This window comes from Canis lupus, chromosome 10 (assembly GCF_003254725.2).
Source record: "Canis lupus dingo isolate Sandy chromosome 10, ASM325472v2, whole genome shotgun sequence".
Classification (NCBI taxonomy): domain Eukaryota; kingdom Metazoa; phylum Chordata; class Mammalia; order Carnivora; family Canidae; genus Canis; species Canis lupus.
Window position 1 is genome coordinate 56035697 of NC_064252.1, and position 14386 is coordinate 56050082.

Genomic DNA, 14386 nt, shown 5'->3' on the forward strand with positions numbered 1-14386 from the left:
CTTTGGGGTGAGGTACAGGGTAAGTGTAGAGATGGGTAAGAGTATGCCTTTTGTAAACAGATGGGTTTTCCTTTCAAAGAATGGTTGTGAAAAAGGAGATAGGAAAGGAAAACGATTTCAGACCACAGGTGTTTTCTCAGGCCTGTGTCAGGAAAGAATACATGTGAATGCTGAAGATCTGGAAATTGATTTTCTTGAAATTATCCATGGCAGAAAGTGTTTGGGTACACCCAAGGATCTGGTATTCTGGATTGAAAACTGCCACAATAAGTCATTGGAAACACAGGACATAAAATATGAAAATGGTGGCAGAGACCACCTGACAAAATCTTGGGACCTTTGGACAGAAATGGCAGTAGGTAAGGAGTGTGTGTCTGTGCATGTGCACGTGCGCACATGCATATGCACATGTGTGGCATTTATGGGGTACATTCCATGTGCTGAACATCTTATTATGGTTTTCTTAATCCTCATCACAATTTTGTGAGGTCTATGTCTTATTCCTGTTTCCACAATCAGAAAACAGCTACAGAGAGGTTGGCTAACTTTGACAAGTCCTTAGTTGACAAATGGGATTTGATCCTGCATCTCTTAAATTCGAAAACCTGCACTTTTCCATTATGCAGTGTTTTTCTGTTAATACATAATGTATTTCTATTGATTTTAACAATATATTTATACTTTTGTGCCCATGGTGATTATTTGCTATATGACGATCAATTTTGGGTAGCATTACAAATGTAAGAAAGAAAAATGTACTGCATATGAACAATGGGATTTAAAAGATCGGCTTTAGGGCTAACTCCCATAGTTTGCAGTTTATTAAATGGAAGAGTACATGCATACTATTCATTTATCAAGGCGTCTAAGTAGTAGTATGTAAGACAATTTCACAATCACGTGTTTGCACACACATACAGTGACATTTGTGTCAAGCTCTGTACTCAATGTTTAACATGGGTTGTCTCATTTAATTCTCAACCCCGTGACCTCAATATTTTCCTCATTTAACAGGTGGAGAAATTGAGGCATAGAGAAGTAACTTTCCCAGGTTACACATTGAGTTAAGTGGTGGCCCTGGGATTTGAACCTTAACAGTCTGACACCAGAGCCCATGCTTTTCATCGTTACAATCTATCGATTCTCCTTTTAGTACTTTTCCACCTTTATTTGTCTTCTTCCTAACCTAAGCACCAAACACATATATACACTGCTGCAGGACATTTGGACTCAGCCATGTGGACCATTCTGGATAACCCTGAGGACATTTGTAAGGTGCTTTTGGCTCCAGGGAGGTTTGACCTGGTCTGTAAGCAATCAGACCTCCCTCTCTCTCTGTTGCTTGCTGACACTGCCACTATTTCTGTATCAGTATGTATCTCTGTCTCACAAAACTCACCATTTTCTCATGGATTACCTAAGAAATAAATACAAACTATTAGCCTCTTGTCTGAGTCATAATGATTATGTAGACATGATTGACAATGATAACAAATAAAATTTAGTTTTAATATAACATGGATAATAATTAGATGGAACATTGCAAATTTAACTTTTGAAAGTATGGAATAATAAAATCTTAGTGAAAACTGGCTTGCTAGAAATAACGGCTATGAAAATAAATTTACAATGGAAGTAGCTGTAGTTTTGTAGACTCACCTCATTTTCAGGGATTTCAGCAGTCTTGAGGAATACTTGGAGATTAGGTACTTTGTAGAAAGCTCCCCACTTGGGAATATTTAATGTGTACAAAACATAGATTGATAGATAAAATTGTCAGTAAAATATTTAAATGGAAAATATTCCCAGTGAAGATGGTTTCAGTGAGATAAACATGAACACGGAAGATGTGGAAAATGATTTAATTGTCCTGATGGATAATTGGTCAATGAATTAACCTGGCTTGAAGAAGTTTATGACAGAAAATATTTTCCAACCAAAAACAAGATTTGTTATATTTCTGTTTAGAACGTTTGAATTTAAGACATCCTTGGTGACAAAAGGCAGTCAGAATATTCTAGAGGCCAGGTACTACCTGCCTTATTCTCAGATACCCATGGCCTAATTTACAGATTGTATTCCAAGACTAGTTCATAACTTGGTTGTTTGAAATTCAGGAAAATACACTTATAGGAATGATATTACCAACAGTGGATTCACTTCTCAGGTGCCTCTGCAAAGTTTCCATATAGAGCCCTTGGTTGCTGTTGCTTTCCAAGGCTGCTTCTCTTCCTCTACCTTTAAAAAAAAAATGTTTCATTTTAGAATAGTTTAAGATTTATAGAAAAGTTGGAAGATGCTGTAGGGAATTCCTGTATACCCTACATTCAGTTTCTTTAATTAACATCTTACACTAGTATGGTACATTTGTCACAACTGGTGAGCCAATACTGGTACATTATTATTAACTAGAGTCTATATTTTATTCAGATTTTTTTAGTTTTTAATCTAGAGTCCTCTTTCTGTTCCAGGATTCATCTAGGATACCGCTTTACATTTAGTCATCTGGTCTCCTTAGGCTTCTGTAAGCTGTGACAGTTTTGTAGACTCCCCTCATTTTCAGGGATTTCGGCAGTCTTGAGGAATACTTTGAGATCAGGTACTTTGTAGAAAGCCCCCCACTTGGGATTTGTCTGGTATTTTTGTCACAATAAGCCCAGGGTTATGGGTTATCGGGAGGAAGACCACAGAGAGAATGCCATTCCCTTTACACTATATCAAGGGTACGTACTATCCCTGTGACTATCACTGTTGATGTTAACCTTCATCACCCGCCGAGATAGTGTTTGTCAGGTTTCTCCCCTGTGAAGTTACTCCCTGCCCCCCCTTTCCATCCTCTACATTTTAATTTCCATGTTCCCAAGAAGCTCCATGTGTTTCCCCCACCAATTTGTTACACTGGAGGCTTTGGGATAAGGGATAGGGGAGCAGGGGACTGACCTTCTGTGATTTTAGAGCAGTCATAGCCGTGGCATGGCTTAAAATGTTCCTATAAATCTTTAATTACAAAGGATCTGGAATAATCTGAAAATTTGAAAGGGAAGTTGATTAAGCTGTGTATGGATGCTTTGATGCTTTACCAGCTCTCAGGTGAATATTAATGACAGTCATAGAAATGGATTGTGGCCATCTGTTGGTTTACCTGTGCTTTAGGAATTTAACAGTTTATTTTTGACGATATTAAGTCAGATTTAGAATAGGAGTAGCTTATTGACCTACAGACATAAATACTTTTCTTTAAGATTGCTTACGATAAAAATCAGGATGAGTTATTAAATAGCTTTGTCAGACACCACATGATCTGAGTGTACACATTTTTTCTTATGTAGACGGGAAAAGCTGTGTTTTAGAGGTTGAAAATGTTAGTACCTAAAGTCCAGAAACATAAATATCGTTAATAAGTGAGGTCTGATTCCCTTGCTTATTTTTGTTCCTATAGCATTTCATTTCTAGTCCTGTTCTATTTCTTGTTTTTACTTCTCGTTTAATCCATTCTGCTTTCAACTACAATTATTTGTGTACATATCCGTGCCTCTTACTAGACAAAAAGGGTAGTATTTTCAAGGTCAAGCTGATGGCTTGTTTTTATAGCCTCTGCAGCTGTGCTTCTGGTGGGGACTTCAAAAGTGTCTTCAATTAAATCGAAGTGCTTGGGGATAGTTGGCTTGGAGAAGAAACAGTAGTGTGACGGCTGTTTCAACAATTTGAAAGATGCCATGGTGTGTGGCTCCAGGGGACAGACTGTGTATGGAGGGTGAAAGGTTAAAGGAAGGTCTTTCTAAAAAATAAAGATGTTCCAGGGCTGCTGTGTATGGTAGTGACTGGATGACTTCCTGCATTCAAAATTGACACATGCAGTCAGATCCCAGATGAAGGGGTACATTATAATGTAAAAATTTGATTTTACATGAAAGGATGCTGTTTAAAATTCATCATGGTTTCTTTTCTTTTAAGATTTTATTTATTTATTCATGAGAGACACAGAGAGAGAGAGAGGCAGAGGGAGAAGCAGGCTCCCTCCAGGGAGCCTGATGTGGGACTAGATCCCAGGATTCCAGGATCACAACCTCAACCAAAGGTAGATGCTCAACCTCTGAGCCACCTCAGCCTCTGAGGCGTCCCTCATCATGATTTCTTTAAACGTCACGGTTTCTTTGTGAATTTAAAGTAAGATTTGCTTTGCAAGTATATACCTCAGAGGTTCTCGCTGACACATCTTTACACAGTTGAGGCCAATTGAGCCTCAGCTCAGCAACATATTGTGTTTGGAACCTTTCAGAACTGAAGGGGCTGATGTCTGTCCCAGTTTCCAGGGTGGTGTGTATCTGGAAAAAACGTGCATTTGTCTTATCAGCTTCCCTTCTCTTTAACAAGTGAAGTGGAAGTGGTGCGGAGAGGCCATAAAAGCCCATAGAAGCATCTCTCCCAACACAGGCCCAATCCCAAGAAATGCTGTGTTCTAGCCAGGCCCGGTAAACTGCAGAAAATCCATCTCCACGTTTGCTTTTTTCTTTCTATACGGACCTTCCTCTCTTGCACAATGTGCTTCAAACTAGGGAAGAGGACTCTCAAGGATTCTGAGAAAATTCCTAGTGGATTATGGAGCTTTGAATGGGTAATTCTCGCACGGTTCACTGCCTCACAAAGTTAATGGGCTGGAGGTCCTGACCCGTCTTGATGCACATTCCTTGTAAGCCTTTAAAATAAGGGTTGTGGTGAAGGGGCCTAAGAAATAATACCCCCCTCCATTATGTGAGCTATTGACAAGACAAAGAGGAAAGCAGAGTTTGGGGAACGTGGTATGAATCTGCAGGTAGGTGGACTTGACGATAGTCTCTGCTGCGGAACCAAACACACTCACCGGGGTACAGGCAGGGCTCCCCTAACAAGGGAGTGGGAAGATGTGATCCTGAGAGAAACTCGCTCCCAGAAGGAAGAAGAGGGAGCACCTGGGCTGTGCTTGCTTCTCCTTGTGAACTCACCAATTAGATAAATCACTGCAGGTCCCTGAGGAGGAGTAGGGACAGGGTACGGTGGCCAGGAGTGTCACACTAATGGCTATTCTTCCTCAAAGAAGGAACTGTCATGGAGGCGAAGAAGCTTTCTCCTCTAGAAATAGGTTGTAAAGTCCAGAGAGAGCTCAACCATTTGAGTTCTTCCAGATGACCTGTTCCCCCAGAGTGTTTTTGTTGTGGGACGATAGGAAAAGTCAGAGAGGTGGTATGGTGACCGAAGTGGGAGATTGCCTGCCCCCATTCTACAGATAGAGGCAGGAGGGCCTACACCACAGGCCTGTCTTCGGCTTTCCTTCTTCTTTGCCATTTTTATTTATTTATTTATTTATTTATTTATTTATTTATTTATTTATTTATTTATTTATTATTTATTGTGATATTTTAAAAAATTGAGATATAATTCACACACTATTAAACTCGCTTGTTCATTTAAATATTTATTTAAGATTTTCTTTATTTATTTGAGAGAGACAGAGATAGCGACAGACATAGCGAGAGAGAGAGCGCAAGTAGGGAGAGAGAAGGAAAAGCGGGCTCCTAGCTGAGCAAGGATCCTTGCATGGACTCAAGTCTCTATCCCAGGACCCTGAGATTGTGACCTGAGCCGAAGAGAGATGCTTAACCCACTGAGCCACCCAGGCACCCCTAAACTCACCCTTTCAAAGTATTCAAAGCATACTAAATATACAGTGATTTTTTTTCCAGTAGTCATGTTTTTGTACCCATCACCACTATCTAATTCCAGAACATTTCCACCACCCTAAAAAGAACCCCTCTGTCACATTGCCCTTTAGCAATCATTCCTCATTCCCTTCAGGGGGATCAGGGCTGAGGCCACTGCGATGTTTTTGGCCTTTTCCTCATGGTTTCAAGAAGGCTGCTCTAGCTCCATCATGATATATGATGGATATATGACATTCACCCTATATTCCACATATGAATACATGATATTCACCCTACAGATATACACCCTATATTCCGTTAATGAATGCATGATATTCACCCTTCAGGAAGAGGGAGGTTATAAGGATGAAACCACTGGCTGAGCCAGTCCTGTCAACAAGGTTTCCTGAAGCCCTCAACCAGTGACGTGGCTCACATCTTTTCTTACAAGGAAGATGGGAAATCTAGAAAGGCAACATGCCTAAGTAAAATCAGAGCCTTTTAGAAAGGTAAAAGGGAGAATGGATTTTGTGTAGGCAGCTAGCACTGTCTACCACCCATAATTCGTATATTAAAGAAATTTAACAGAGTAATTATTACATTCATTCCCAGGTAGTAGGACATAGTTCAGGAAATCTTTGATCTCCATGGTTGTCAACCTCAAAACATTAGATCTATAGCCAAGACAAGCTAAGTTTCTGTTAAGTCCGTATTGAATCTTTTCATACCTGATTTATTTCAGTCTTAGGCTTTTCATCCCTCTGTCACTGCCTACAGTCATGGGCATCACTTCCGTTTTCTACCCAGTTTGTCAAGCTGTATGCACTTAGCCTAAAATTATATCTCTTAAATTTAAATGGTAGTCCTTTAGTTCTACTGTTTTAGGATTTGTTCAATAAATTTGTGTGTGCCCTTATCACTCATAATTATAAATAGAGCCACCAGATCCTGCTCCAGGCTTTTATCTCAAATCCTGTAAGTTCTATAAGATGACCAATTTAACCGTTTTGTTTTTCCATTCTTGTGGTTGTTCTGTCTTTATTTATAAAACATGCTGATATTAGTATTTCTGGTTTTGTCAACTTAGGCATGATCTAGTGGCTTCGTGCTATCCTTTATATTATATACTAAATATGTGTGTATACACGTACTGTTAACTTTAAAAGTAAAACTGCCAGGTATTTCACAAGCAAAAAAATAGTTTATTTGGGAATAAAAGAGAATAAACAAGGTGGCACATAACCTTGGAAGAGTCGGGGCAACAAAGGAGAGGCATGCTTTTTTAAGGAGAAAAGGGGTATATTGGGAAGGCTGTTATTATTATTTTTTAAATATTTTATTTACTTATTTGAGAGAGAGAGTGTGTGAGCAGGGAGGAAGGGTATAAGGAGAAGCAGACTCCTAGCTGAGCAGGGAGCCTGATGCGGGACTCAATCCAGGACCCCGAGATCATGACCTGAGCTCAAGGCAGAAGCTTGACTGACTAAGCCACCCAGGTGCCAAGGAAGGCTGTTGTGAATAAAAGGAAAGTCCAGTAAACTGGACTCAAGTCTCCATCAAGACTTGGGGTAAACTGGGAATTCCGAGTATGGTGGCTTCTCATTGGCTGAGCATTGTGGGGGTGAGGGGGACCAGGAGAGGCAGGGGGTGGAGGGAGGTAAGGAAAGCCTTTCTTCCTTAGGTTGGAGTAGTAGAGTAGGATCCATCTTCAAGGTCAAGCCGCTGTAAGGTCATGTTCCTCACTTCCTGTTGGGTATGCAGTGGACTGAGTCATAGGGTGTGAGAGCTCCTCCTGCTGAAACCTCCTGACTCCGTTTTAGTAAAATTTCCCATTACTAATTTTTATGACACTGTGTATTATCATTTACGTAAAGTTCTGCTAGAATCAACATAGAATTCTTGAGATTCCTTCTAGCTCTGGAATGCAATAAATTTATTATCACTTTGAATGAGACTTAAAGTCTAATCAATATACTTATATGTATATTTGCAATATTAGTAATGAATTATTGCAGAAGAGTTAAATAGTTCACTTAAATATTTATCAGCTGGTTTATCTTTCATTCATTATTCAACAGCTACGTGCCAAGCTCTTATCTAGGTGCCAGGAACATGTGTTGAACAAGACAGAAAAAAATCATGCCCTAATGGAACTTATAGGGAAGACAGGAAATTTTAGAAAGTAAACATTTACTTAAGAAAGGAATATCACCTTTGTAATGTCACATGGTAATCAGTACTTTGCATATATAGGAAACATATGGGATGCATTGCTGTTTTAGATGAATTGGTCAGGGGACATGTTGTTACAGGATTTCTTTTCCTTTAGTGCCTATGGTTCTTGGTCATGCCACTTTGAAGAATGTAGAGGTAGACCAGAGGAAGAGTGGGGGGCAGCCGAGCAAAGCTTATGGAGTGAGACTAAAACAAAACTTACCTAGTGATAGTACAGAGCTCCTGAAGAGGGAGAGGACCCGAGAGGGTTGCCAGCAGAGTTTCTAAGTCTACGGCTTAGAGTTTATAGGCCTGTCGGCAGGCTGTTTTAATCTGATTAACCTATTCGCCTGTCACCCAATCAAGTTTTTGTCATCTACCTATCACATGGGAAGGGGTGGAGGGCTCCTTCCAGGGTAGTGTAAAATCCTTTTAAGGGTGGTTTCCTCTTAGGGTGGGCCCCCTTGTCCCTGACTGGCTTTCTGCCAACTATCCATCATCAATATTTCTAAGGAGATGACATTGTGCAGAGACATGAATAATGAAATGGAGTTAGCAGTGAGAAGAAGGGGGAAGAGCATTTCAGGCAGAGAGAATAGTACATGCAAAGGCTGTGAGACAGGAATATGCTTGGCATGTTGAAGAGCACGAAGCAGGCAAATTTGGCGAAATGGAGCAAGCAAAGAGGGCAGTCCTAAAATATGAGGTAGACTCATCAGGCGGGGTCCAGAGGCTGTGGCAAGTAGGACACCTTTTGGGTACAATGGCCGGCCAGTGGAGGGTTTTAGGCTGGGGAAGAAGAAAGTGATAGGACATTTACTTAAGAAAGGAATATCACCTTGGGTGTTTTATAGAGAGTAGACTGCAGAAGGGCAGAGCTAGAAGCAGGAGGGCTAGTTAAGGAAGCTGTTGAGAGTTCATGATAATTTGGACTAGGGCATAAAAACACTATTACCCATTTTTCTAGAGATAGTTGAAACAGAATCAACTTCTTTTTTCTTTTAAGTCTTAAATGAAGTTTGGGGCATTACTCATTTTTCTAGAGATAGTTGAAACAGAATCAACTTTTTTTTTTTATTTTCTTTTAAGTCTTAAATGAAGTTTGGGGCTAGAAATAATTTGTAAAGTGAGTGTAGTGACATGGTTCTGAATATGTAACTAAGTGGCAAATAAGTGACCGGTTGCCTGGGCTGCTCCAGCACCAGGTCCAAGGAGGGCACAGGGGAGGGGTTTTTGCCTTTTCATTGTCTGCAGCTCCTCTCCTGTAGTGCTGCTGACTTGTAAAATAGGTGAGGGAACGTGATTTATTGCCAACATGATTGGAACGACGTCAACCGGTCGTCGTGCATCAGATCTGAGATACCCTACGAGACTTTTCCCTTTATGTTGCAATTCTTGATGTGAAATCAAGATCCTTTGCAGACCTTTCCCAGGCCTTCCATTAAGGTAACGCCACCCACTGGTTCTACATTTCAGTGGGCGTGGGAACCACCTGGAGAGCCTGTGGAGACCAGATTCCAGGACTTCACCTGCAGTTTCTGCCTCTGTAGGGCTGGGGTAGGGCCTGAGGATAAGAAGATGAGCTGAGACCCCAGCTCTGTTGGCGCTGCCAGGCATTGGGCTACTCGTTGAATAGGCAAGAGCTGGACCAGATGTTTCCAATTTCTGTTTACTTCAGTTGCCAGGCCTGCTTTTCCTAATGCTGACATCATAGGGGGCTGCTGGCTGTTGAGGACCTCAGGGGAATGGGCACAGCTCATCCCAGGCCCAAGCAGCCCACCTTCCTGGCCAGCGTCCTTTGGGATCCTCTCAAGCTTACAAATAAAAGGCTGCACACTTTTCACAGACCTGCCTGTGTTCTCTCCTGTTCTGTCCCTCTCTCCTCCATGGTCGGCCTTAGCTGAAGTTGCTCTGTGGTTTTTCTTCCAGTTCCTTGCATATCTACAAGCTGTTGTCTTTCCTTCCGTCTGTGTAACAAATTGCCTTTCTGACTCCCCTTCAGATCAATCCTTGCCACTCATCGTTTCTCCTCCTTTTACATGTATCTTTTAAAATATTTTTATAGCCCTATAAAAATTCCATTTGTGATATATCCTGTCTTTATCACCTTACTCCTCTTTCTCTTCATATTCGTTTGATACCACAATATGCTTATCATCAGGAAACAGTTGACACCCCCTGTTATTATGGATCTGCTTACACAATGCACAACATTATCTAAGCCATCGATCCTTCTGGATCTTTTTAAGTAGGCTCCACTGTTGTATGGATAGGCTCCATCTTTTGACCTCTTTGGATGTTGGTTTGATCTATCACTTACGATTTCCCAATGTATTTAAACTTTTCTTTGTCAGTTGTGTAATTTAAGTTCAGTAACATTCACACTTTTTAGTGTACAGTTTAATGAGTTTTGAAAAACACATATAGTCATGTAGCAACCACCGCAGTTGAGATGCAGGGCAGTGCCTTCACTCCAGTAAGCTCTCTCTTGCCTCTCTACAGCATTCCTTCCCCCAGCCCTTGGCAACTGCTGATTCGTTTTCTGTCCCATAGTTTGGGTTTTTCCAGAATATGGAATTAAAATAAAAACAGAAATGTTTTATTGCATTCAAATTTGAATTTAGTCCTTGCATTTAAAAAAGGAATTCTAAAAGCTGAGGATGGGTAAATTGTATGTCAAATATACTTAACTGTCCGTGGTAATAAGTATTTTGTTTTATTTATCCTTTTGAAAAAGAATGAATATGCAGTGTGGCTTTTCATGATTCTTTGGTTTCAGAATATTACTAGGTTTCTGCAAAAATAGCCTTTTCTGTTTTTATTTTAAAAGAAAATAATTTAAAAAACACTTTCTGAGTATGTACAAATATGAACATTTTTGTTCATTTCATTTACTTACTATTTAATAAAGTAAATGAAAGGTCAGGAAATACATAATGTTTTTAAAGGTAGACAAACTGACATTTCTTTTTATTTCTTTTTTATACAGGTGTTTGCTTCAGAATGGTAAGTCAATTTTTTGCTATTTTTTCTATTTATTATTTCTATTTACAGAGATAGAGCAGTTTTCTATTTAATGCTAGTCTACTGCTTATTTTCTATCCTTGACAGTAAATGAACTATTTGTATTTCTTCCAAATTACTGCTTGAGAATTTTTTTATTAAAGTTGTCTTTTAAAAGTAGTATATCAAAAACGTTACAGCCTGCCTAGTTTGTAGCTAATGTTTTGTATGAATTTCAAAAGCACCTCTACTGGGATAATCAAATTAAACATTCTGGTTAGGTACGCTGAATATAAAATATGGGATCTGCCCCTTGTTCTGGATGGAAGAAAACTGCCAGGCAAATGTCTATATCTTGAATTGCACAATGAAAAGTGCTCATGTTGCATAAAGGTTTTTAGAAGTTGAGACTCCTTATTGATTTTAACATTTTAATTTTGTTAATATACTCCTTTCCTGAAAGTAAAACGTGCACGTATTTTTCACAGACTGTCTGAGCTGACAGTCACTAGATTAGCTCTCTGTTCCTAAACTCCGAGGATTTAGGATGTTCCCAACCATTAAAGTCTCCTCATTTTGAGATAGTCCCCTGCCTCACACTTCAGATTTTCTCTTTTTTCGTTATTATTTTCAGAGCTAGCTCCTACATAAATCCTAGATATAACCATCTCTGTTTAGTTGGGGCTATAGAACGTATAGATTCTTGGTCACTCTGACCTCCAAGACCATGTTTTAAAAAAGTTCCAGTAGACAGGATCCACAAAAATTTAGTATGATGTAGTTAAAATAGTTCAAAATAAAAATGTTGCTAGGTTTTTATTTGTCATTAGCATAATGGAATTTGGAACTGAGAAGAGAAATTTTAAAAAACTGTAAAGAATAATAGGAGAACTAAACTTCCCTTATGTGGCAAGTCCATAGCCAATGGAAGACATCAGAATCTTTTAATTGAATGCTGTATATTGGTCATAACTCGATATTTTCCCTCAGTGATTGAAAATCTTGGAGTGATCATCATTTGGAACCCAGACAATGTAATTCAGTGTTAGCAGGTATAGGAGCAATGCAACTGAATTTTATGGATCCCAGAACACATTACGGAATCTGTTTTCTGAAGTAATTCCCACTAACCATTTATTTTCTCATAACGTGCTTGTCTTTGAGGAAAGTAGAATTTAATAAAAAATACCATTTAAGTGGAGGTTCTTGTAAACAGAGGTATGATTATAGGTCAGCTACATAATTTTCAGCATAGACTGTAGGAAAAAAATTATTATCAGTTACATTTTTTTGATGCTGGACTTCGTTTCACTTATTTTCTCCTAAAACCAGTACACGGAAGACGAGGCTAAGAAAATAGGAGTGGTTGGCTGGGTGAAGAATACCAGCAAAGGCACTGTGACAGGCCAAGTGCAAGGCCCAGAAGATAAAGTCAATTCCATGTAAGTAGCAAGACTAATAATGCACTCATGTGATTAATGAACTTATTTTAATATTTCACTGGACCAAAGAATAGTATCGATGGAACAAATTCAGTTTGTAGATTATAACTAAACCAATGTGCTCTTAGGCATACCAGCAAGGAAATCCTGAGATGGGAATGGAATTTGTACATTTAGGATGGATTTCCCACTAGGGCAGGCCCTCCAAAAGAGCAATGGCGTCATTTTCCAATCTATTTGAATTGTGTTTGTCTCTTCTTATGTGGAGGAAACATCTGGGCTCACATATCATTCATCCAAAGTGGTTGTGAAGAAGCATAGTGCCTTTGGATGGTTCTTGAAATTCTTTTAATTAATTAATTTTTTGAGAGAGAGCATTGGGAGCATGCGCGAGCAGGGGGAGGGAGGGGAAGGTACGGAGGGAGAGGGAGAGAGGGAATCTCAAGGAGGCTCCACACCCAGTGTGGGGTGCAGCTCAACCTCACAATCTTGAGACTGTGACCTGAGCCGAAATCAAGAGTCTGACACTTAACCTACTGAGCCACCCAGGTGCCCTTGGTTCTTGAAGTTCCTAAGGTATACTTCAAGGCAAAAAGGCTGTCCTCTTCTTTTTATAAAGTATCTTATATATTTAATTTTATTTTATTTTTACTGTCAATGAAAGTGTGTTTTATGAGTTGTGTGGTTACCAAAACGAGTCCTTGCATTCTAAAGGAGACCAGGTTCAGTAGTAAGGAAAGTAGTGCCCTGTCATATTCAAAGACCTTATCTTTTCAGTTTCATATTCCACTGCTTTTGTAGCATTTTTAAAAATAAAAAATAGCTAATATTTGTTGAGTATTTGCAGCATTAGGCAATATGGCACACATTTCACATAGTTTATCTCATTTAATCTTCACAACATCTTATGGCATAGGCCCTAAGTCATACCCAATTCATTTTAACTCATTTTATTTTATTGTTTGCAATTTATGTTTGTTTTTATTACTTAATGCTTTCACATTTTAAAAGTAATACTTTTTGAAAAAAAAAGTAATACTTTTTTGCTTATTGTAATAAGTGAAGTAATAAGATGCTGAGAGATAAAAAAGCAAAGCTATTAATCTGCCCCTTCCCCTCTGCTTCCCTCCCCTTGATGGAACCTGTACCTCTGGCCTCTTGAATACTTTCTGAAGCTTTCTCTTTCATTTAAAAGTATTTAAGCATTTGTAGTATGGGCTTTGCTTGTTTTTGTGAAAATAGAATACTGTTTTAAAAAAAGATTTTATTTATTTGAGAGAGAGAATGAGAGAGTGAGCATGTGCACACGAGCACGAGCGGGGGTGGGGGTAGAGGGAGAGGGAATAGCAGACTCCCCTCTGAGTAGGGAGCTGGATATGGGACTAGATCCCAGGACCCTGGGATCGTGACCTGAACCAAAGGCAGACACTTAACTAACTGAGCCACCCAGGAGTCCCATATTTATGCATATTTTTCTGTAACTAGTTTTTCATTTTATAGACATTCATCAATCAGTAAATTTTTAAAAATATTTTTAAATTTCTTTATAATTAAAATTTTAATTTTAAAATTAATTTTTAATTTTTTTCTAATTTCTTTACATGTAAGTACATACTTTGTGTATAAAACTGTACCCCAACTTGGAAAGTGGGATCTAAAAATTCAGTTTCATAAAATGTACAGTAGCAGTTACTGAAAAACGATAATTTTCAGTAAGATTGCCACAAAATGCCAAAAAGATTATGAGACTTATGTTGTACAGAACTAAGTAGTTCAGTGGATGATAAAGTACCAAATGACTATGAAGTATTGGGAATGGGGGCTGTGAGGGAGGATAGATACTCATGCCTATCATGATATCCTAATCCATGTTGTAGCAGGTTTTTGATTAATATCCTTAACATAAATGTAATGATATCATCCATTCTGCCCATTTTTTCTGGTCAACCCCTGCACACTCCGTTTCTTCCTTCCTTTTTTTTCTTTCTTTTTAAAGATTTCATTTATTTATTTGACAGAGAGAGAGAGCACAAATAGGCAGAGCAGCAG

The 14386-nt window shown here is 39.0% G+C and overlaps 1 protein-coding gene across 16 annotated transcripts in view; it reads left to right on the forward strand.

The window, feature by feature from the left end:
- Positions 1-14386, forward strand: part of ACYP2 (acylphosphatase 2) — a 247932-nt gene that overhangs the window by 105068 nt on the left and 128478 nt on the right. For all 16 annotated transcript variants that reach the window (XM_025467078.3, XM_049115516.1, XM_049115508.1 and 13 more), the window contains 2 exons: positions 10882-10898; positions 12228-12337. In XM_025467078.3, the coding sequence (XP_025322863.1) occupies positions 10882-10898; positions 12228-12337 (127 nt within the window). The remainder of the gene's footprint in view (positions 1-10881; positions 10899-12227; positions 12338-14386) is intronic.